Source organism: Pongo abelii, chromosome 18 (genome assembly GCF_028885655.2).
Source record: "Pongo abelii isolate AG06213 chromosome 18, NHGRI_mPonAbe1-v2.0_pri, whole genome shotgun sequence".
NCBI lineage: Eukaryota > Metazoa > Chordata > Mammalia > Primates > Hominidae > Pongo > Pongo abelii.
In genome coordinates, this window is record NC_072003.2 from 26,148,229 (window position 1) to 26,173,087 (window position 24,859).

The 24,859-nt window shown below is 48.4% G+C and overlaps 1 protein-coding gene across 5 annotated transcripts in view; it reads right to left on the reverse strand.

Moving 5' to 3' along the window:
• Positions 1-4,914: 4,914 nt before the first annotated feature.
• VWA3A (von Willebrand factor A domain containing 3A) overlaps positions 4,915-24,859 on the reverse strand; it is a 64,011-nt gene continuing 44,066 nt past the window's right edge. For all 5 annotated transcript variants that reach the window (XM_054533637.1, XM_054533636.2, XM_054533638.2 and 2 more), the window contains 13 exons: positions 22,791-22,943; positions 21,056-21,146; positions 19,606-19,716; positions 18,526-18,623; positions 16,989-17,126; positions 15,038-15,146; positions 13,078-13,222; positions 11,447-11,591; positions 10,531-10,682; positions 8,730-8,853; positions 6,027-6,124; positions 5,775-5,840; positions 4,915-5,659 (listed from right to left, as the gene is read on the reverse strand). In XM_054533637.1, the coding sequence (XP_054389612.1) occupies positions 5,789-5,840; positions 6,027-6,124; positions 8,730-8,853; positions 10,531-10,682; positions 11,447-11,591; positions 13,078-13,222; positions 15,038-15,146; positions 16,989-17,126; positions 18,526-18,623; positions 19,606-19,716; positions 21,056-21,146; positions 22,791-22,943 (1,416 nt within the window). In that variant the 3' untranslated portion in view covers positions 4,915-5,659; positions 5,775-5,788. The remainder of the gene's footprint in view (positions 5,660-5,774; positions 5,841-6,026; positions 6,125-8,729; positions 8,854-10,530; positions 10,683-11,446; positions 11,592-13,077; positions 13,223-15,037; positions 15,147-16,988; positions 17,127-18,525; positions 18,624-19,605; positions 19,717-21,055; positions 21,147-22,790; positions 22,944-24,859) is intronic.

A 24,859-nucleotide genomic window follows, 5' to 3' on the forward strand; every position in this document is an offset into this window, starting at 1 on the left:
AGTTCTTCCATCATCCATCCTTCCACCTATCCATCCAACCTTCCATCCATCCATCCTTCCACCTATCCATGCATCCTTCCATCCATCCATCCTTCCACCTATCCATCCAACCTTCCATCCATCCATCCTTCCACCTATCCATCTAACCTTCCATCATCCATCTTTCCACTTATCCATCCAACCTTCTACCTGTCCATCCTTCTGCGTATCCATCCAACCTTCCATCTATCTGTACTTCTACCTGTCCATCCAGCTTTCCATCCATCTGTATTTCCACCTGTCCATACAACCTGTCATCCATCCATTCTTCCACCTGTCCATCCAACCTTCCATCATCTATCCTTCCACCTATCCATCCAAATTTCCATCCATCCAACCTTCCACCCATCTAATTCATCCCATATATCTTTCTTTCCTTCCTTCTACCCATCTATCTACTCTTCTTGTCTTGCAATCTTCCACTCATCTCTGTTGATTTATGCATCAATCACATCATTCTACTTTTGATGGGTGCTTCTTCAGAGCTGGATCATATCATCCTTTGAAAACTCATGTTCAGCTGGGTGTGGTGGCTCATGCCTGTAATCCCAGCACTTTGGGAGGCTGGGGTGGGCAGATCACTTGAGCCTAGGAGTTTGAGACCAGCCTGGGCAACATAGTGAGAGCCCATCTTTACAAAAAAATACAAAAAAATTAGCCGGGCATGGTGGCATGTGCCTGTAGTCCCAGCTACCTGGAAGGCTGAGGCAGGAAGATCACCTGAGCCCGGGAGGTGGAGGCTATGGTGGGCTGTGATTGTGCCACTGCAGTCTCATGCTGGAGAGCTCAGGCAATGGAGTGAGATCCTGTCTCAGTAAAAGAAAACTCATGTTCAAGTGGCAGTATTGGAGGGTCAGGCATGTGCCCAAGGGCTCACGACTGCTGTAATGGAGCCACAGGGGCTGAAAGCAGGAAGGGCTGGTCACTTTGCTCTGAAAAGGGCAACTGAAAAAGCCTCCACCCATACAACACCCTTTGTGGGCATAGGTGTGGCGAAGAGAAAAACAAAATCTTAGTCTGCATGTTCTATGAGCCAGATGGTAAGAGATCTTGCTTAATCCTCACAACTCTGTTTTAGCTCAATTTGAGAGACAGGGAAACAGGTCCAGAAAAGGGGCTCCAAATGTGGTGGGGAAAAGCCACAGGGTCAGTCCTGGATTTAAATGTTGGCTTTGCCACTTTCTTGCTGTGTGTCTTTGAGCAGTTACAAGGCTCAGTTTCCTCATCTGTAAACTGCAGATGATGTGCACTTTATAGTTGCAGTGCTGTGAGGTTTATGGCTAACATGCTCTATGCAAAATGTTGAGCATGGTGCTGGCTCAATCAGTGTGCAAACAATGGTAGCTGTTCTCGTTACATGGGAGGTTGGGATTTGAACCTAGGTCCTGTCCTTCCCCACTTCATAAGCCATGTGTCTGGTCCCACCTTCCATTCACAAAGGCCAGCTTCTTCTCCCACCAACAGGGCCAGAGAACTCATATTCCCCAGTACCAGTTGGTGATGTTGTCTTGCAAAGAGAAGCATAACTTACATCTGTAACGGGTTGAATTGTGTTCTTCACAAAATTCGTATATGGAAGTCCCAATCCCACATACTTAACCCTAACTCTCCAAATAGAGTCACTGCAGATGTAATGAGTTAAGGTCATAGTGGAGTAGGGTGGGCCCCTACTCCAGTGTGATTGGTGTTCTTATAAAGAGGGGAAATTTGAACAGAGACATGCACATAGGGAGAGCTTCATGTCAGGACTGTAGCTATGCTGCCCAAAGCCAAGGAACTACCAGAATGGAGGAGAGAAGTCTGGAACGGATCCTTCCCGGTGTCTTCAGAGGTAGCATGGCCCTCACGGCACCTTAATCTTGAATTTCCAGCTTCCAGAACAGTAAGAGAATAAATTTCTGTTGTTTCATTCACTCAATTTGTGGTACTTTGTTATGACAGCTCTAGCAAATGGATACAACCACCACAGGCCCTTTTCTCTGTATTTACAGACGTGACCCAGAATAGCAGCTGTGCAAGATGGACCAGACTGAGATTTACCATGGCAGGGGTTGTGGTCACCACTGCCTTGCTGGGCCCAGCACAGAGCCTGGCCAAAGCAGGGTCTCATCAAGCCTTAGCAAGTGAGTTTCGTTTTTTTTGAGACAGAGTCTCTGTCGCCAGGCTGGAGTGCAGTGGCACGATCTCAGCTCACTGCAACCTCCACCTCCCAGGTTCAAGCGATTCTCCTGCCTCAGCCTCCGAGTAGCTGGGATTACAGGTGTCCGCCACCATGCCTAATTTTTGTATTTTTAGTAGAGACAGGGTTTCTCCATGTTGTCCAGGCTGGTCTTGAACCCCTGGCCTTGAGCCATCTGCCTGCCTTGGTCTCCCTAAGTGCTGGGATTACAGGTGTGAACCACCGCACCTGGTCACAGCTGTGTTTTTAAACAACTTGATGAATTTTTACTTATGTATAGCTCAGTGTAACTCCTACCTTGATCAATATATAGAATATTTTCATCACACCAGATGTCCCCTTTGTGTCCCCCATCCCACAGGGTAACTACTATTTTGACTTCAATCACCAGTAAGTAGTTTGGCTGGTTCTTGAACTTCATATAAATGACTTTATACAGTATGTACTCCTTTGTGTCTGGTTTCTTTTGCCCAATATTATGAGACTGATGCATCTTGTTGAATATAGCTGTATAGATCATTCTTTTTTGGGGGTGCATGCAGGGTCTCACTCTGTTGCCCAGGCTGGAGTATAGTGGCATGATCAAGGCTCACTGCAGCCTCAACCTCTCCTGGGCTCAGGTGATCCTTGCACCTCAGCCTCCTGAGCAGCTGGCACTACAGGCATGTGCCTCCAAGCCTGGCTAATTTTTGTATTTTTTTGTAAAGACAGGTTCTCACCATGTTACCTAGGCTAGTCTCAAACTCCTGGGCTCAAGCCATCTATCTGCCTTGGTCTCCCAAAGTGCTGGGATTTCAGGTGTGTGCCACCACGTGAGGCGTTCATTCTTTTTAAATTGATGCATAATATTTCACTGTAAAATGTATCAGATTTTATTTGCACATTCTGCCACTGATGGACATTGGGTAGTTTCCAATTTTGAGCTCTAATGAATAAGGCTGCTGGAAAAATTCTTATATGTCTTTTGTCTAACATATGCATTCATTACCCTTGGAGTGGAATTACTAGATCATAGGGTAGGCATATGTTTTACTTTAGTAGAAATTGCCAAATAGTCTTCCAAAGTTATTGAGTCAAATTATACGTCCCTACCACAACCCCTACCCTAATTGGAATATGAGTGTTCCAACTGTTCCACATCTTGATCTTGTAGTGCTTTTTTTTGTTTTGTTTTTAGAGACAGGGTCTCATTCTGTTGCCTAGGCTGGAGTGCAATGGCCCAGTCTCAGCTCATTGCAATCTCCACCTCCTGGGTTCAAGCGATTCTCGTGCCTCAGCCTCCTTAGTAGCTGGAATTACAGATGTGAACCAACATGCCCAGCTAATTTTTGTGTTTTTAGTAGAGACGGGGTTTCACTATGTTGGCCATGCTGGTCTCAAACTCCTGACTTCATGTGATCCGCCCACCTTGGCCTCCCAAAGTGCTGGGATTACAGGTGTGAGCCACCACGCCTGGCCATCTTGTTTTTTTGTTTGTTTAAGAGACAGGGTCTTACTCTGTTGTCCAGGCTGGAGTGCAATGGCACAATCATAGCTAACTGCAGTCTCAAACTCCTGGGCTTAACTGATCCTCATGCCTCAGCCTCCTGAATAGCTAAAACTACATGTATTGGGCCACCATGCCTGGCTAATTTCTTTTAAACTTTTGGAGACATGGGTCTTGCTATGTTGCCCAGGCTGGTGTTGAACCTCTGGCATCAAGCGATCCTCCCATCTCAGCCTCCCAAAATGTTGGGATTAGAGGCATGAGCCACTGTGCCCAACCCCAGTCTTTTTGATTTTAGCCATTCTAGTGGGAGTGTAGTGGCATCTCACTGTGGTTTTAATTTACACTTCCCTGGCAGGTAAGGCTGTTGAGCACCTTTTCATGTACCTATTGTCCATTTTAAAAATTGGTTGGGCCAGGCGCGGTGACTCATGCCTGTAATCCCAGCACTTTGGGAGTCTCAGTCAGGCCGGATCACCTGAGGTCAGGAGTTTGAGACCAGCCTGGCCAACATGGTGAAATCCTGTCTCCACTAAAAACAAACAAACAAAAAAAATTAGCTGGGTGTGGTGGCAGGCACCTGTAATCCCAGCTACTCTACTCGGGAGGCTGAGGCAGGAGAATCGCTTGAACCTGGGAGGCGGAGGTTGCAGTGAGCTGAGATTGTGCCACTGCATTCCAGCCTGGGCAAAAAGAGTGAGACTCTGCCTAAAAAAAAAAAAAAAAAAAAAAAAAATTGGAATGGGCCGGGCACAGTGGCTTACGCCTATAATCCCAGCACTTTGGGAGGCCAAGGCGGGCAGATCCCCTGAGATCAGGAGTTCAAGACCAGCCTGGCCAACATAGTGAAACCCTGTCTCTACTAAAAATACAAAAATTAGCCGGGCGTGGTGGTGGGTCCCTGTAGTCCCAGCTGCTCAGCTGCTCAGGAGGCTGAGGCAGGAGAACCACTTGAACCCGGGAGGCAGAGGTTGCAGTGAGCCAAGATTGCACCACTGCACTCCAGCCTAGACAACAGAGTGAGACTCTATTTCAAAAAAAAAAAAAAAAAAAAAAATTGGATGTTTATCTTTTTCTTATTGAAATTCTTTATATATTATGGCATGAGTCTTTTAATAAAGTTTTATGTCACTAAAAATTTACGCACACACACATGCACACGCCAATGATCACTTCAAACAGTTAAAGTCATGTTGATCCTATTAGTGGAATAAAATTAATTGTTTTTAATTTTAGAAAATGACCCCAGATGAGCAGCCTTCACTTCACTTTGGTTGGGCAGGGATGGAGGGTGGTGCTGAGGCTCACTTATTTCTTCTTCCCCCAGGATGGGCTGACCGTGATTCTGCATTAGCCTCTTATGGACCAGCCACCTGTTCACTGTTTACCATGTGTCTCCTATGTGGCAGCTTCTGGGGACCTGCAGATCCTGGGACACCAGTCTCATCCCGAGGGAGCTCACAGTCAAGGAGAAGAGTTAGATCAGCGAGCAAGGTGGCGTGACATGGAGTGCTGAGTGCGAGAGGTCTGCGTGGTCAGGACGCTGCAAGAGAAAGACTGGAGGCCCCTCACTCTAGATGGGTCCCAGGGAGCTGATGTCATTTGAGCTGTGCCTTGATGGGTGAGCAGGAGTCTCCAGGCAGAGGGGGCAAGAAGCACCGTTCAGGCAGGGGGTTGGTTTGCAAGAAGCACCGTTCAGGCAGGGGGTTGGTTTAGAGCTTCCCAGAGAGGGACAATCTAGTGGCTGGAGAGTAGGGTGCACTGCGGGACAGGGCTGGACAGTTAGATTAGACCCAGGAATGGCCCCTCACACAAAAGACAGAGTCTTTCCTTCCTCAGCTTCCAGGGAGTCCTGGTACCAGGAATCATGTTTCCTGTGGGTTACAGCATTCCATCCCATCCTGCCCTCAGGGCTGAGATTTGCTCAGTGAGTGGTCCTTTGCAGGATGACATTTCTGTTTAGAGGAATCATTATTTTTTAGCCAAAGTTATTATTGACCACAAAATAGAGCATGTCACTTGGTGCTTAGTGCACACTCAGGCAGTATGGGGTCTAGCCCCTCCCCTTACCTGAGAACACTTCTCTAGGAAAGAGTGACCTTTGGTTCTGCATCATTTTTCTTCTGGAGTTGGGATCTGGTGGGCAGGAGATGAAGAAAGATGGTCTCCCTGGTGCCCAGATTTCTGGGCTGGCTGGGAGAAGCAGGGCAGGAACCCTTGGAGCAAGGGTACCATCACGGGTGCGGCCCTTCTCGATGGGGTCCGGGGTCTGCATGGGCTGTAGCCACATGGCAGGCGGGAGAGGCTGCGTGAAGGGCATACCTGAAGGATTGGGCCTGCCAGAGGAAGCTTCTGGCCTTGGTGATCTCCTGGGCCAGGATCCTTAAATCATCTCCTTCAAATGGTGGCAGCGTGGGATCCTTGAAAAGAGGAAATGAGTGTGAAGTTAATAACTGGATGGGAGCTGAAAATCCAAAATCTCAGAAAAAGCATTTTAGAGCTAATCATGTTCTGGCTTCTATTCAGTGCAGGAAATCTTGTGAGCCTCTGCTTGTATATCTCCAGGGTCAGGAAGCTCACTACCTATGAAGACAGTCATTCTGCAGAGGGGACACTTTGAAATACGATGTCTGAGAGTCAGTGTAGGGAGGGGACGGTGGCAAAGTACAACGATGTCAGAAACTGAGTGAAGGTGGCCCCACTCTGGGCCAGTGGAACAGAAATGGCACAGGTTCCTTATCTCATCGCTATTCAGTAGAATCTGTTCAGCCATTTTTTGCATTTTTTTCTAGTGAAATAGACTCACAGGTATGCTTTTTATTTGGTTGATTTTAGAGACAGAGCCTTGCTCTGTTGTCCTGGCTACAGGGCAGTGGCATGATCATGGCTCACTGTAGCCTCGACCTCCTGGGCTCAAGCTATCCTCCCACTTCAGCCTCCCAAGTAGCTAGGACCACAGGCATGTGCCACCACACCTGGCTGAGGCATGCTTTTTAAAAAATGTTAACTAATAAAATTTCACCACCTATCCTTAAAAATACATTTTACCAATCCCAGCGCTTCGGGTGGCTGAGGCGGGCGGATCACTTGAGGTCAGAAGTTTGAGACCAGCCTGGCCAACATGATGAAACCTCATCTCTACTAAAAATATAAAAGTTAGCTGGGTGTGGTGGCAGGCACCTGCAATCCTAGCTACTCGGGAGGCTGAGACATGAGAATCACTTGAACCCAGGAGGCAGAGGCTGAAGTGAGCTGAGATCGCGCCACTGCACTCCAGTCTGGTGACACAGCAAGACTTCGTGTCAAAAGAAAAAAAAAAAAGAAAAAAGAAAAAAGAGGAAGCCATCCCTTCTGCCTGGCAGTAGTAGCACAGCAATCCCATTCTGCATGCAAAAACAATTCGGAGAATCTGATTTGATAAGGTATTAAGCTGATAGCCTTAAACATATCATCACTTGTTTTCCTGTGTAATAAGGACACTTAGGTGAATATTCATTACTTTTACCAATTTGTTCAGTTCTCTGTATTATTTATAATACTTGTCCCTAGAAGAGCTAGTTGAACAAAGGAGTCATGTAAGGCTACCCAGACTTCAAAGATTATGCCAGCCAAGCCTGACGGTTCACACCTGTAATCCCAACACTTTGGGAAGCTCCAGCGGGAGGATTACTTAATCCTAGGAGTTTGAGATCAGCCTGGGCAACATGGTGAGATCCTGTTTCTACAAAAAATTAAAGAAATTAGCTGAGCGTGGTGGCGCACCTGTGATCCCAGCTAATCTGGAGGCTGAGGTGGAAAGATTGCCTGAGCCCAGGACGTGGAGGCTGTGGTGAGCTGTGATTGTGCCTCTGCACTCTAGCCTGGGCAACAGAATGAGACCCTGTCTCAAAAAAAAAAAAAAAAAAAAAAAAAAAAATTATGCCATGTCCTGTGAAAGTAACTTTAACCTCTGAAAAGAAATCTGGAATTCTGATTGGTTGTCTTACTTGATAATTTGTTGCCCTGGGAATGTTATCAATGACAACATTGCATTCCTAAAAGGTATAAATAAGTGCAGAATTTTCCTATTAAGTCAGAAGTGGATCATTGAAATCTATGACTTTACTAGACTTATTACTTAATAGGTAACCTATGACTTTGCCAGATCTATTGCTTAACAGATAACTTGAATGTCTGTATTTCAGTGAATTGAACCCCAGAAGACACAAATATGCAGGAATTAAAGCACAAAGTTTAAGATCATGGGTGTCTTGGGGCTCTAGCTATACCACTTCCTCTGACTTTAGTTTTTTGTTGTTGTTGTCGTTTGTTTGTTTTGAGACAGAGTCTTGCTCTGACACTCATGCTGAAGTGCAGTGGCGCAATCTCGGCTGACTGCAACCTGGGTCTCCCAGGTTTAAGCAATTCTGCCTCAGCCTCCCGAGTAACTGGGATTACATGTGCATGCCACCACGCCCGGCTAATTTTTATATTTTTAGTCGAGACGTCATTTCACTATGTTGGCCAGGCTGGTCTCAAACTCCTGACCTCAAGTGATCCACCCACCTCAGCCTCCCAAAGTGCTGGGATTACAGGTGTGAGCCACCGTGCCCAGCTTTAGGTGTATTCTTAAATCTCGCTGGGCCTGTTGTTCATCTGTTAAATGGGTATAATATTAAAAGAGGTAATCTACATAAAGCCACATAAATTTCCAACAAAGGCAAACTGGCCTGACCATCAGGAAATATAACACCCTCAAATCCTGCTTCTTTCCCAGCCTTGAGGAGAGTCAGCCTAAAAGGACAGTGGCAGGGAAACCCAATCCTTTTTGGCTAATATTTTGTCTCAACGAAAAGCAGAGATCTTTTTAGTCAGAAGGAAAACCCAGGATGGGCATGGTGGCTCATGCCTGTAATCCCAACACTTTGGGAGGCCGAGGTGGGAGGTTCACTTGAGCCCAGGAGTTCAAGAAGGAAAACCCCATGCCTGTTGGTATTTTACTGAGCCGTTTCAACAGACCTTATGCTCAGTGGCTCTGCAACCTACCTTTTCATTGATGAAGACTTTGGTCAGCAGGCTGCGAATTTTGGAGAGTGTGTCCTCACCCACAGGGCAGTGATAGCGTCCGCTGGTGAAGGAAGCCAGCTTTCTCAGGAATTCAACTGCCGCTCTGGAAGGAAGGCACAGAGGGCTGGTGGGGAGGCTGACTGACCAGGCAAGTTCGTGTGACTGCCCACATCCATGGGGAACTTAAGTCTGTGGGGCTTAAGAGAAATCAGCCTGGCAATGGGCGGTGGCTTGTCCCATGGAGACCGCCATTAGAACACCAAAGGACACTTGCCCCACCAGCTTATGGACAGCTATAGCAACTGCTGTTGCTTGAGGGAAGAGGAGTCCCCATGTGAGTGTCGCCATTTAGCCTGGACCCCCTGAAACCACACAGCCCACACACTCCAGCCCCCATTTCTTTTCTCTTTTGAGACAGAATCTTAGTCTGTCACCTAGGCTGGAGTGCAGTGGCACAATCTTGGCTCACTGCAACCTCAGCCTCCCAGGTTCAAGTGATTCCCCTGCCTCAGCCTCCTGAGTAGCTGGGACTACAGGTGCCGGCCACCATACCCGGCTAATTTTTGTATTTTTTTAGTAGAGACAGAGTTTCACTATGTTGGCCAGGAGTTTCGCTGTCTTGACGCTATGAGGTCAAACTCCTGACCTCAGGTGATCCACCTGCCTTGGCCTCCCAAAGTGCTGGGATTACAGGCGTGAGCCATCGTGCCCAGCCTAGCCCCCATTTATTTATGGGACATTTATCCGGTGCCTACTATGTGTTAGGCCTGTAAAGGACACACATACTACAGTTATGGGGCTCATGATTTAGACCAAGAGATAAAATGTGTCCCTATGCAGTCTGTTTTGCTAATAATAGTTTTTTTTTTTTTTTTGAATGAGCTGAGTATGTCTTATCTGACGTGTTCTTTTTCACATTTTTATTTTATTTTGTAGAGATGGAATCTTGTTATGATATCCAGGCTGGTCTCGAACTCCTGGCCTCAAGTGATCCTCCCACCTCAGTCTCCCAAAGCACTGGGATTATAGGCATGAGCCACTGTGCCCAGTCATAACACATGTTCTATAGTGATCGTTTATAAAAATAACCATGACGATGCTACATTAATATTTTTCTCTCTAGCTTTTCCCCTAAATGTCCCCTAAATATTCACAAATGTGATCCCAGGGAAGAGTAGGAGGGAGACTGTAACATGACTGTGTGAATCCCATGCAAACGTGTTTCCAGGCTGGAGGAAGTCAGAGGGAAATATCTGAGTAAAGAGAGGGGTTTTCACCCTACGGTGTGACACCGGCTTGGGCCATCTAGAAAAACAATGCTTCTCCTAATTTCATTATTTTTTTTTTTTCTGACAGTCTCACTCTGTTGTCCAGGCTAGAGTGCCATGGTGCAACCTCCGCTGACTGCAACCTCTGCCTCCCTGGATCAAGCGATTCTCACATCTCAGTCTCCTGAGTAGCTGGGATTACAGGAGCCTACCACCATGCCTGTCTAATTTTTGTATTTTTAGTAGAGACAGGGTTTCACCATGTTGGCCAGGCTGGTCTTGAACTCCTGACCTCAAGTGATCCACCTGCCTCAACCTCCCAAAATGCTGGGATTACAGGCGTGAGCCAGCATGCCCGGCCGCTTCTCCTAATTTCTGATTTACAGGATTAGGGCCCAGGAGAGACCCGTGTCTAAGTGAGCAGCTAGATTAGGTGAGGAGCTTGGATCTCCCTGCTGAGATGTGTGGCTATGGAAAAAGAATAAAACTCAGTCAGACTCCATATTGCGCACCTGTCTGAGCAGTTCAGGGAAATGGTGTGCACTTTCACATCTCTTTTCTCCCTGAGTTTTTGGACTTCATTTAGGACAAGGCTGCAGCTTGTGTCTGGCTTTCCGTCAGTCAGGAGGTACAATCCTTCCAGATCATGGAAACTGAAAGCTTTCTGAAAGAACACAGGAAGCTTGTCAAGCTCAGGGGAGAGGCTTACCCAGAAGACAAGAACCAAATGCCTAAAGGTGGTGCTTGCTGCCACCTCTGCCAAAATGCATCTGATTGGATGCCACTGACCTGTTCAAAAAGACTGAGATTCTCTTTCAGCCTCAGACAGACTAAGGAAGCTGCTGAGGTTTAGCAGGAATAGCATGGTTCACTGCCTAGCTGGTTAATCCCAAGCAAGTCACTTAATCTCTCTGAGCCTCTGTGTCTTCATCCATTTTTTTTAATTTTTATTTTTTTGAGATGGAGTTTCGTTCTTGTTGCCCAGGCTGGAGTGCAATGGTGCAATCTCGGCTCACTGCAACCTCTGACTCCCAGGTTCAAGCAATTCTTCTGCTTCAGCCTCCCAAGTAGTTGGGATTACAGGCATGTGCCACCATGCCCGGCTAACCTTTTGTATTTAGTAGAGACGGGGTTTCACCATGTTGGTCAGGATGGTCTCGAACTCTTGACCTCAGGTGATCCACCTGCCTTGCCCTCCCAAAGTGCTGGGATTACAGGTGTGAGCCACCACACCCAGCCTGTGTCTTCATCTATAACGTGAGAACATTGAGAATCCTTTTCTCACTGGGGTGTTGGGAAGATGAAATGATGCAGTGCTTTGTAAATTCTAAAAGTGCCCTTTGTAAATCCTAAAGCATCGTGCGGCGTCAGCATTGGGGATGATGGTATTTGTTTTGCGTCAAGGTCAGACTCCATGGTGGGACTTACCAGCAATGCTTGCAAGATGGAGGTGCTGCCCTGAGCTTGCAGGTGGGTCACCCATTGCATAGCCTCATGACACGCTGCATCTGTGGTCTCCACCAGCGTGTCCTGCCACGAGTGAAGGCTCTCTGCAAAGCTGAGCAGGTTAAAACTGGGGAGGAGGAAAAGAGGAGGTGAGGGGCAGAGAAGGGGAGAAAGAGATTGGTTAGAACAGGCCTGTCTAGATTGAATTCAGATAAGTTACCCTCATGAGGACTATTCTTGCTTGTCACTGAAGACCCGTACAATGAGCGCCGTGGCCCCTCAGGGAGAGGGCTGTGGGGCCTCTTGAGAATGAGAGGGTACACACTGACAATTTAAATGCAGACAGAAATAGATTTAAATCCCAGCTCAAGCCAGACACAGTGGCCTGTGCCTATAATTCCAGTACTTTGGAACGCCAAGCTGGGAGGATTGCTTGAGGCCAGGAGTTTAAGACCAGCCTGGGCAACACAGTGAGACCCCCATCTCTACAAAAATTTTTTTAAAAAAATTAGCCAGGCATGGTGCTGTGCGCCTGTAGTCTAAGCTAATTGGGAGGCTGAGGTGGGAGATCACTTGAGCCCAGGACGTTGAGGCTGCAGTGAGCTATGATCACATGACTGCACTCCAGCCTGGGAGACAGAGTGAGACCCCGTCTCAAAACAAACAAACAAACAAACAACCCAAACAATCCTAGCTCAGCCAGTGACTGGTTACCCAATCTTCAGCAAGTGTCTTAACCTCTTGAAGTCCTGGCTTCCTTTTCTGAAAAATGGGGGCTGATAACAGCAACACCTCACGGGCTCATTGTGAGAGCTGATGAAATGATGCGTGTAAAGCATCTGGTGCACAGAAAGTGCTCAATAAATGTATACTCTGATTAAGGCAAGAACGAGGCCTAGTCTAAGATGAGAGTCCCCTGGGGTCCCCTTCAGGTCAGCCCTTCTGGATAGGGAAAATAAACAACTTCCTCCACTCAAAAATCAAGTTCACAAAAATTAAAAAAATTATATCATTAAATAATTAAAAAAAAATCAAGTTCAGCTGAAAGCCATACTTCAAGGCCCCATGGTAGTTCCTTTGCTATGCTTGCAATTGTTCCTAGGCCTGAAATTAATTTCTAAAAATTGCGTTCCTTTTTTTTTTTTTTTTGAGACAGGGTCTTACTCTGTTGCCCAGGCAGGAGTGCACTGGTGCAATCATAGCTCATTGCAACCTCAACCTCCTGGGCTCAAGTGATCCTCCTTCCTCAGCCTCCCAAGTAGTTGGGGCTACGGGTGCACACCACCATACCCAGCTAATTTGTAAATGTTTTGTAGAGATGGGGTGTCACTTTGTTGCTGAGACTGGTCTTGAATTCCTGAGCTCAAGTGATCCTCCTGCCTTGGCCTCCAAAATTGCTGGGATTACAGGTATGAGCCACCATATCCAGCCTCTAAAAACTGCTTTCCTTCATAGCAGAGCAGAATACAGTGCTCTTTCCTACTCAAATGTGTTACTCAGAAGAGCATCTCAGAAACTCCAGGCCTGTTGGCACTGAGAGGAGGGAGCGTGCTTGGCCAGGGAAGCCCCAGGAACTGCCCCTTTGATCTTCCTGATCAGTCCTCGCCTCCTACCTGTCACAGCACTTCCGCAGCTGTTCCCAAATCAGCAAAACCAGCTCTGTCTTCACCTGCTGCAGGTAGGGGCCCATGGACCCTGACGTGTCCAGCAAAATGCATACTTTTCTCTCCAAAACGGCGCCAAACAGTCGGCGGCTCCCTGCTCCGAGACAGATGGGGCAGAGGCAGGCAGGGAGTGAAGGGTCCCTCCTCCTGGGTGGTTTCCCTCACTCTATCTATCAACTATAAAGTCTTGTGACACCTGTTGCCTGCCTGACCATTGATCGGATGTCACCCCACTGGGAGACGGCCTTTGTGGTGCTGTGGGAGGGGTCGATTGTCCAAGGGCAGACCTGGTCAGTGGTTTGGGCTTTGGGAGATTGAGATTTCAGCTCTGGCTTTGTCTGTGATGAGTTGCACAAGCAGTTATAACCTCCTGGGCTTGAGTTTCCTCATCCTTAAAGTGATTGGATTAAATAGTATCATGATATTGTTTTGAAATATTAGATAGTGTTTGGGTGTGTACTGGGATGTGAGCTGGGGGGTTCGTACTACAAAAGAAATCACTGGATCTCTGGTTTTATGTCACCATTCCCAGGGGTAATGTGAACCGAGGGTGGAGAGAGGCTCATGCCTTCTCTGTCCCAGCTCAGCCTCTGACCTGACAACTGTACCTGAAGCAGCAGTCATCATGACGCCCCTGTCCATGGACTGTCTATACCAGGTCCTACTGCAGAGGACTGGACCTAATGAATTTACACAGGACCCTGAGTGGCACATACAAGGCCACCTGTAGGATCTCTATATAGGACTCCCTTCCTCCCTCCTCCTGTTGCCCCAGAAACCCTCCAGGCTCCATAGCCTGAATCCCCTCCTGTCCAGTTCTAGCTGTCTGCCCGTCTTCTTGGGCTTGATGCTTCAGACCATCTCTTAATCCACAGCCCAACCCTGTCCATTCACCTCTCCTGGAGGGGACTTGGTGCTCTTTGTAAAGAGGTCCACGGTAGCTCACACTTACAATCCCAGGACTTTGGGAGGCTGAGGCAGGAGGATCGCTTGAGCCTAGGAGTTCGGGGCCAGCCTGTGCAACATAGCAAGACTCTATCTAAAAAAAATAAATAAAGTAAGCTGGGCATGGTGGCACGTGCCTGTAGTCTCAGCTCCTTGCAAGGCTGAGGTGGGAGGATTGCTTGTGCCCAGTTCGAGGCTGCAGTAAGCCATGACTGCACCACTGGACTCCAGACTAGGTGACAGAGCAAGACCCTGTTTCTAAAATAAAAAAACAAAAAACAAACAAAAAAACCAGAGGGTTTCTGCTCTGTCAGTTCCCCTTACCATCTGCACCTCCAGGGGCTGTTTTGCTGGGGCCCAGTCAATATTAAAGCAAACCTTTTGACAGTGAGCCCCTTGTCACTTGCAGGAGGGCAAGGTGCGGCAGGTGGCCTTGCAGAGCAGGCTGAGCTCCTGCTGGGGCTCTTTGGCCCAAGTTCCACCTCCCTGTTATCCAGCCCCTTGCCTGTCCTCTGAACCCACTGTCATTTCTTTTTTTTGGACAGAGTTTCACTCTTGTTGCCCAGGCTAGAGTGCAGTGGCGCGATCTCAGCTAACTGCAACCTCTGCGATTCTCCTGCCTCAGCCTCCCGAGTAGCTGGGATTACAGGTGCCTGCCACCATGCCTGGCTAATTTTTTGTATTTTTAGTAGAGACGGGGTTTCATCATGTTGGCCAGGCTGGTTTCGAACTACTGACTGGTGATCCACCCACCTCGGCCTCCCAAAGTGCAGAGATTACAGGCATGAGCCACCACGCCTGGCCTCCCAGTGTCATGTTGTATCTGGATGATGTTCCTGGCCTAATCCTCTGATCTGCAGTTCTCAAAGGTCTGGCTTTGGAAGGACTGACACTGGGGCCCCTGGGGCTAGCCTTCCATATCCCCTCATCCTCCTCCACCCTTCAGGGCAGTGGGCAGGCTCACCGGACAGCAGCCACTGCAGCCTCTGGACATAGCGCCTTAACACCTTCTCCAAGTGCCTGATGTACACCTCCATCTCCCTGGGCGTCCACTGGATGTGTCTCACCACTCCCTGGGTTAAGGCAAGTGGAGGCAAGCACCCACCCCATCAGCCATTTCTTCATATCCCCATCACCCCCTAAAATTGTTTATTCCATCGTGGTTAACAATTCCCAAAATATTTGTTGGCTGGGCACGGTGGCTCATGCCTGTAATCCCAGTGCTTTGGGAGGCCGAGGCAGGAGGATCGCTTGAGCCCAGGAGATCAAGACCAGCCTGGGCAACATAGGGAGACCTCATCTCTACCAAAAACAGAAAAATTAGCTGGTGTGGTGGCATGTGCCTGTAGTCCCAGCTGCTTGGGGGAGGCTGAGGTGGGAGGATTGCCTGAGCCCAGGGAGGTAGATAGAGGCTGCAGTGAGCTGTGATTGCACCACTGCACTCCTGCCTGGATGACAGAGCAAGATCCTGTCTCAACAAACAAACAAAAACCCACAAAAAACAACCATCTGTTAAGTGTATATTTTTTGTTTGTTTAAAGCTTTTTTTTTCTTTTATTAAACTAGTAGATTTATGGTTCTACAAAGGAGTAGGGAATTAGGATTTTTTTTTGGTAAATGCAGTGGCTATATTAATAAAAATCATAATAATCTCTAATTTTTTTTTTTTTTTTGAGACAGAGTCTCACTCGGTTGCCCAGGCTGTGTAGTGCAGTGATGCGATCTCGGCTCACTTCAGCCTCCGCCTCCCGGGTTCAAGCGATTCTCCTGCCTCAGCCTCCTGAGTAGCTGGGATTACAGGCGCATGGCACCATGCCTGGCTAATTTTTGTATTTACAGTAGAGACGGGGTTTCACTGTGTTGGCCAGGGTGGTCTCGAACTCCTGACCTCAGGTGATCTGCCCGCCTTGGCCTCCCAAAGTGCTGGGACTACAGGCATGAGCCACCACACCCGGCCAATAATCTCTAAATTTTAAAATAGAAAACTCTTAATGGTGGGGTAAGAAGTTCATAAATTTTGAACTGAAAGATGACTTCGGGTGGAGAGGGGCAACATACTAGAACGACCCTACATTCCTCTAACGAATAATTTTGAATTTTGTGGCTATTTTTAGTTTCCCCTAATCTTGACAATGTAGGATAAGAGGGCAAGGAGAGAAATGATCAGATTTTCATTCTGTACTAAATTTACTTGTTCCAGTGTCAAAGCAATAAAAATCACCCCAAAATTAGAAAATAGAGAAGAGAACCCTTCACTTCCTATCACAACCCCTATTTCCTGCCATAACAGAACCAGCATCAGCATTGGGGTACAGCATTCTTACGGGTGAACACTTCAGCCATGGCCCAATCTTCTCAGCAATTGCTACTTTTTCTCATCTTTTCCTTTTTATGTTTTAAGAGACAGGCTCCTGCTCCATGGCCCAGGCTGGAGTGCAGTGGCGTGATCACGGCTCACTGCAGCCTTGAACTCCATGACTCAACAAATCCTCCCACCTCAGCCTCCCAAGTAGCTGGGACTACAGGCACACAGCTGCACCTGGCTAATCTAATTTTTTTTCCAGAGGTGGGGTCTTGCTATGTTGCCCAGGCTGGTCTCAAACTCTTGGGCTCAAGCAATCCTCCCAAAGCACTTGGTACTACAGGCAGGAGTCACCGCACCTGGTCTCAGCAATTGTTTCTAATTCTTATTCCAATGAGCTCATCTAACCCTGGAATGGGATCTTAGGCCCTCTGGGAGGTTGGCTTTTCTTCCAACAGGATTTTGCATCTCCTATTTGGTGAGGGGAGTCCCACTTTGGGGAGGACGGCAGTTCCTACAAGCAGAAATAGAAGCCACAGTGCCCTACACTGCTCTCTGCCATTTGCAGCTGAGTTGGGGGAGAAAAAAAATGATGACGAAAATTGTGACTTACATGGATCTCAATGCTGGGGAAGATGCTGCAGTGTTTGGCTGATGCTGACCTCTGTCCTGACTTTTGATGAGTGCAGTTGGGACCCATGCATCTGGAAATCTCCAGCTTCAATTTTTTGAGCCCATATTTTGCCACCCACTTTAGAATAAAAGAAAGAACTATTATCTTAGGGAATTCAGACTCAACTGAATGATCATCTGACTCATCTATGAGAACCTCATGTTTGAAACCTGTATGATGTTTGAAATGTGGGATTCCCAGGTCCTCACAGAGCATCCATCCCATGCAGATTCCTTCCCTGGGGAGGAGAAGTGCACAAGAAATATGGGGGGCAGGCTGGTGGCTCATGCCTGTAATCCCAGCACTTTGGGAGGCTGACAGGGGTGGATCACCTGAGGTCAGGAGTTTGAGAACAGCCTGGCCAACATGGTGAAACCCCATCTCTACTAAATACAAAAAATTAGCCGGGCATGGTGGTGCATGCCTGTAATCCCGGCTACTTGGGAGGCTGAGGCAGGAGAATCTTTTGAACCCAGGAGGTGAAGGTTGCAGTGATAGTGCTACTGCATTCCAGCCTGGGCAGCAAGAGTGAAACTCTGTCTCAAAAAAAAAGAAAGAAATACTGGGGGTGAAGAACAAAATCTATTGCACACCTCCCAGACCCTAGTCTTGTGGACACTGTTGCTTCCCTAACATCCATTTCAACCCCACCTACAACATTTGAGTGGAAAGCCCTGATTGGTCTAAAGCTCAGCCTCTAAACCAGTTAGGATAATCTTAGTCTCCTTGTCACAACGAGGGACACAAGAATGGGCAGGCTCAAAGCAGCCAGGGATGGCATCCGCCATCGGCACAATCAGAACCACGCTCAGGCTTTTATTGAATAGCTGTGGGACAACCATCCCCTTATGCACAAGAAGGGGGGTTTCTGTTGATTTCACTTTAAAGAATCTTCACATCAATCTTATTTGACAAGCACAATTGTCCTTATTTTACAAAGGCAGCGAGATTGAGTGTAGCTAGGTGATTTGCCCAAGGTAACCCAGGCAGGAAGTGGCAGACCTAGATTTTGAATTTAGGTCTATTTAACCCTTATCCCATCTGCCACAGTAAGCAATTGTTCTTATCAGGTTTGTCCCTTTTTTTTTTTTTTTGAGACAGAGTCTTGCTCTGTCACCCAGGCTGGAGTGCAGTGGCACAATCTTGGCTCACTGCAACCTCCACCTACCAGTTTCAAGTGATTCTCATGCTGTAGCCTCCCGAGTAGCTGGGACTACAGGTGCGCGCCACTGCACCTGGCTAATTTTTGTATTTTTAGTAGAGATGGGGTTTCACCATGTTGGCCAGGTGGTCTCGAACTCCTGACCTCAAGTGATCCACCCACCTCAGCCTCCCAAAGTGCTGGGATTACAGGTGTGAGTCACTGTGCCTGGTCTGTTCTCATTTCTGATTATGCCCCCACTCCTAGAAGTAATGGTTGGTGGAAGGAATTACTCTATTGCTTAATGGGCATGTGCTGGTACAGGTGACTTAATACCTCTTGGCTTGAGCAAACTGTATCCTTTCTGGGTAAGTCAATAGAAGAGCTAGTCCTTCTCAAGCCCCTTCCTTGAGGGTACTTCTTGTACACCGAGCCTAGGAGAAGCAGAGTAAGGTCATTGCTATAGTTTGGATGTTTGAGCCCCTGCAAACCTCATGAAATGTGATCCCCAGTGTTGGAGATGGGGCTTAATGGGAGGTGTTTGGGTCATGGGAACGGATCCTTCATGAATAGATCAATGCCCTCCCTGGTGAGAGGGTGGGGAGCGAGTGAGTTCTCCCTCTACCACTTGCCACAAGAGCTGGCTGTTAAATAAAAGCCTGGCACCTCCCCATTCTCTTGCTTCCTCTCTCCATGTGATCTCTGCACATGCCATCTCCCCAACGCCTTCCACCATGAGTGGAAGCAGCCTGAAGCTCTCACCAGATGCCCAAACTTCCAGCCAGCAGAACCCTAAGCTAAATAAACCTATTTTCTTTATAAATTACCTAGCCTTGGGTATTCCTTTACAGCAGCACAAATGAACTAAGATGGTCACCCTGTGTACCTCTCTTCCCCCCTGAATCTCCCACTGCTCCCTTTTTCATGTCAATTTCTCTGTCAATCAAGTCCGTTGTAAAAGTCCTTAGTGCAATTTGCTGAGAGGTAGAAAGGGAGCTGTTGGGTGGATGGGGAAAGGCTGTTTGGGACCTTGCGCCTAGCAATGAATTGTTCTTGGGATCTGCACCATTTCACAGCAGTCAATCAGGCTGGCCTAGGGGAATCATCTCCATCCCTTCCCATCTGCCTTAGAGCTAAGGAAACTGCCCCTAGTGGACAGAGCTGGAGTGCCCAAGGATCTCAGGAGGTCTCATCTTCAATATTGACTTTTCTCATTCCCTGGTTGTTGTCAAAACTTTGCATGTCCATTTCCCAGGGCTGGGAGAACTGAGTTGTTTAAGTATAGGCTTGCTCCAGAGGCACCAGTGCCCGGGTCCTGGTACAGCAGGAGGGGTCTCCTTCCCACGGTACCTGCTGCCCTTACAGCTTCCCCAGGGCCAGGGGGCTGTCCAGACACCGGCATAGCCTCTAACTTACCCACGTTATTCCCTTTCTCTGTGTAGAACAGTGAAAGAGATGTCTCTGCTTCCCTTGTCTTGGTCTTCCTCCTCAGTTCCATCAACGCTTCTTTCATTGGCTGGGCCGCAGCTGAGGAACATTTGGCTTGTTGGCTGGAGCAGCTGCGTGCATTCTTGCACTACAGCTGTCCAGCTTGGCTTAGAGACACTCAAGTTCAGCTATACTCCACCCCAGGAAATGGGGCTCCAAGATGGCTTCAAGGCACCCTGTGTCCCCATCCCAGGTCTCTGGCTTTGCTTGGATCAGAAATAGCTACAGCTACCATTTACCAAGTCCAGATCTTTCCCCGGGCATTGTGCTAAGCGCTTTGAGTATGCTGCCTTGCTTCATCCTCACAGTCCCCCAGTTTACAGATGAGGTAAGTGGGACTCCACCAGTAAGAAGCAGCGCAATGCTTCTACCTGGTCCTGCTGACTCCAGAACTCTGCTCTGAGCCACTCTGCCATACCTTTGACATTAGAAATAAAATACATGGTCTTAGGTTCTATGAGCTGAGTACTTTCATAAAGATTGTGAAGGCCTGTTACCACTAGTGGCACCTGATCCTTAACCCCCTGAGCCTCAGTTCCTTTGTCAGTACAATAGGAAGCTGATAGAGTACTGATGATGCAAAGGATTGATCATTATAGGCTTTAAATGGGGCAATCTTAGCAGATGGGCTGGCACATGATCAAGACTCAGGATCATTGATCGTTTTAGTTACTATCATTATTGCTATTATGATTATTATTTTAAGAGATGTGGCCAGGCGTGGTGGCTCACGCCTGTAATCTCAGCACTTTGGGAGGCCGAGGCAGATGAATTGCCCGAGCTCAGGAGTTGGAGACCAGCCTGGGCAACATGGTAAAACCCCGTCTCTACTAAAAATACAAAAAATTAGCCAGGTGTGGGTGGCACACACCTGTAGTCCCAGCTATTCAGGAGGCTGAGGCACGAGAATCGCTTGAACCCGGGAGGTGGAGGTTGCCGTGAGCTGAGATCACACGACTGCACTCCACCCTGGGTGACAGGGGGAGACTCTGTCTCAAAAAAAAAAAAAAAAATTAGAGACAGGGTCTTGCTCTGTCACTGAGGTTAGAGTGCAGTGGTGCAATGATAGCTCACTGCAGCTTCGAACTTCTGGGCTCAAGCAATTCTCCCACCTCAGCCTCTGAGTAGGTGGGGGATTTTAGGCATGCACCACCACATCTGGCTCTTTTTTTTTTTTGGTAGAGATGGAGTCTTGCTATGTTGTCAAGGCTTGTCTTGAACTCCTGACCTCAAGTGATCCTTCCACCTCAGCCTCCAAAAGTGCTGGGATTACAGGCACGAGCTTCCACACCTGGCTCTAGTTACTATCATTATTAACCCATGCCTCAGCCGTGACCATGACATCCCTCCACTCTGCCTGACCGTGATCGTGCCTTACCTGGTGAGATGCCAACTCTGCTACTGAGTGGACGCCATTTCAGAGATTTCAGCAGGGGGCTCTTCTCTATGTCATGGTCATCTTTAATGCTCTAGAAAACAGGCCATCTTTCCCGTCAGAGGAGTGTTCCCTATGTCAGGCGGGACCCCAGTTACCCTGACCTCAATCTGTCAATCAGGAACTTTTGTAGGGAGGAGCCTAAAGGAGGGGACTCCTTAGACAGGTTTGGCCCCTCTCCTGCAGCAGATTCAGAGGGGACTCTGGGTTTTGAGGTGAAAAAGTATGGGTGTGTACATGTATATATGAGTGTATATGTGTGTGTGTGCATGTGCATATGTGTATGTATGCATGTGTGTGTGTGTGTGAGATGAGAGGAGAGAGCTGCTAGTGAGAGAGCTATGGGGGTTTGCCAGAACTTTCTTCATCAGTGACCTGCCCCTCTTCCTAATGGACTGGGATTTCTGGGCCTCCAGCATGACAACAGAAATTTAGGTAACTTCTGTGCCTTATCAGGCACCTCAGTTTTTTTGTTTGTTTGTTTGTTTTCTTTTTTGAGACGGAGTCTGGCTCTGTCACCCAGGCTGGAGTGCAGTGGCATGATCTCGGCTCACTACAACCTCTGCCTCCCAGGTTCAAGCAATTCTCCCTGCTTCAGCCTCCCGAGTAGCTGGGATTACACGTACCTGCCACCACACCCTGCTAATTTTTGTATTTTTAATAGAGAGGGGGTTTCACCATGTTGGCCAGGATGGTCTCGATCTCTTGACCTCGGGATCCAACCGCCTTGGCCTCCCAAAGTGCTGGGATTATAGGTGTGAGCCACTGCGCCTGGCCCAGACACCTCAGTTTTAAGGGAAGAGTTCCTTCATTCTCAGCCACAATTGGAGTGTGGCGGTCATTAAACAGTCACTGTCTGGGGAGCACCCGGCCTGGTTTCAGGAGGCACTCAGGAAGCACTGAAGGCTCAAGAGGCAGCGCCTGAGGAGGGGGTGAAGTGCCTGAGCTGGCTCCTGAAACCTGGTGGAGTTCCCCGAACGAGGGCAGAACCCGGCTGCACAGGCTCTCCTGGAAAGGCAGCCCTTTGGCTGGGAATCTGCTACCTACTGTCCGGGATGGATTTCCACATTCTGAACATGGGCTGTGCTCACAGGGTCTGAGTCATGCAATGCCGAGGGACTCACAGGTGTCCCTCCCAGTCTGCTCACAAGCACAGGTGCCTCTGGGGTCTGTCCTCTAGAGCCCTTCTGATTGCCAAGGTGGGTGGGTATTTTATGGAGGACAGAATTGACAGGCTGTGAATGGGGATAAGCCCCTCGCAGGCTCAGCCCAACTTCACGCTCCTATCAGCCCCTGCAAAGTCTTGGGCGGCAGCGGGAAGAGCCCTTAGGGAACCTAATTCCTTTGCCCCCGAGAGACCCTCCAGGATAAGCCATCAGATGAAACAGGTGGGTGTCAATTCTGTAGCATCCTCAGCAGCAGGGTAGGGAAAAGGCTAGGATAGGCTGGCAGAGCCAAGGGTGAGGTGGCGGAGGACAGAGGACCCCCAGAGCTGAGGAGCCGGCCCCCGGGGGGAGATTTTCCCCCTGGAGGCCTGGGCAAGAGGCACCCACAGGACACCCACCACTGAAGCACCCACCCCCATCCCTGCTGGCCCCAGCCATTTTAAGACCCAGGAAAGACCAGAAGACAAACAGGAAACCAAATCTTCTGTGTGTTATTAGAAGGGGAGTCAAACCATTCTGGCCCCCAGGGGGACGGTGGGCCTGGGAGGGCAGAGCTTCTTGGGCTGACTTCTTAGCTGAAGTGTCTTTGGTTTTTCTTTCGGGAGGGCTGCATTTCCCAGTACTTTTCCTGAACGGTTCTTCAGGGAGGCCATGAGGAAGGCACACTGCAGTGGGATTGGGAGGGTCAGTGGTACCCCCAGCCTTTGTGGACAGACACACACACACACACACACACACACACACACAGAGCAGGAGGGACTGTATCCATTGGAACCTCTGACATCCCCCGGACTCCTCTTTTTGTCCCTAGAAAGCCACCTGGGGCTGAAAGTGCTATGGACCAATCCTATGAACAACAGTAAGGACCAGGTATGGGGGCCTGGGAGGCACAGGCTCTGGGCTAGTGAATACTTGGGGGTCTCCAACCCTCATGCCAACAAGTCACATCAGCTATGCCGGTAGGGTAGGTGTGTCGTCTCCCCATTTTACAGATGGGGAAACCAAAGCTCTGAAGCTGTCATCACAGAGTTAACAAGAATTCTGGACAAAAATCTAGTTATCATGAAGCCCTGATCAGGCTGCACATAGCCCCACTTCTTTGTAACCTGAAGTCACATAGCACTAGATCTCACATAGCACTAGATCCTGGCTGTTTGCATCCCCATTGTTCCTCTAGATAGGATTTCTGACTTCAGAATCACAAGGCTTTTGTTTAAGAATTGCTTAAGATGTTTTTCAGACCCGAATTCCAGCAAAGCAGCTGATGCCAACAGTTTGAAGACCCCCAGAGGAACAGGAACATCATGAGAACACAGCTTCTTAATCTCCCCTGCCCATGACTCCAGCCTGCACTCAACTAGTAAATGATCTCCTTAATTCAGCCCACTGCAAAACTCTTAAAAACCTGAACGCCAAATTTGAGGTTCCCTCCCATCTCCTTGTTTGGCAGTCCTACAATTAAACTTCTTTTCTCTGCTGCAACCCAGTGTCTCTGCGCATTGACTTGCCATGCATATCTGGCCACAGATCTATTACAGTTACAGCTCTGTGAGCTTAAGGTTCTCATCTAAGGCCACCTTATCAGTGTGTAGAGAAACTTCAGTTCAAACCAGGTGGGTCCGTTTCCAAAGCCAGCACCCTTCCATTATGAGACACTGTGGCCTCCACTTGTGGGCCAGTCAGCTTGCCGCATGCCAGGGCTGATTCCAGATGCTGGCAGACTAATGGTGTAATACTCAATGCCTTTTGCCTACCATTTTCTCAACAGCCTGACTGGTTCCCCAGTAATTATTCTCCATCAAAGCTCCAGAAGACACCATTCAAATGTAAATAAGCATCCTCTGGAAAGGTGAATTACGCGGTCATTGCCTATTAACACCATATGAATGAGTTTATCTGATGAGGGAATGGGACTATGTGCACCTGAGGGTAAGGGATATTTATTTATTTATTTATTTATTTATTTAGAGACAGAGTCTCGCTCTGTTGCCAGGCTGGAGTGCAGTGGCATGATCTCGGCTCACTGCAATCTCTGCCTCCCGGGTTCAAGGATTCTCCTGCCTCAGACTTCCAAATAGCTGGGATTACAGGTGCGCACCACCACACCCAACTAATTTTGCGTGTGTGTGTGTGTGTGTGTGTGTGTATTTTTAGTAGAGACAGGGTTTCACCATGTTAGCCAGGATGGTCTCAATCTCCCGACCTTGTGATCCGCCCACCTCAGCCTCCCAAAATGCTGGGATTACAGGCATGAGCCACTACGCCCAGCTGAGAAGGGATATTTTAAAAGCACCAAAAGGGTCCCTTTTGGGGAAGACAGCACAGGCACGCAGGGGGAGCCACAGATCTGCAGATCCAGTGGCCACAGAGGAATAGAAGATGGCGATGTGGCCCCACCCTCCAAGGAGTCCACAATCCAGTCTGGGAAGTGAGTCCTTCTGCAAGTGGTGGAGTCCAGGAGTCTCCTTCACAGGCTCCACCACTCCACTGCCTCGACCACGGCCTTGCTAAGTGCCCTCTGTCCATCATTGTGGCTTGAACTGCCTTAAATCTCCATCTCCAGCCAAGTCTTTTCCCACCT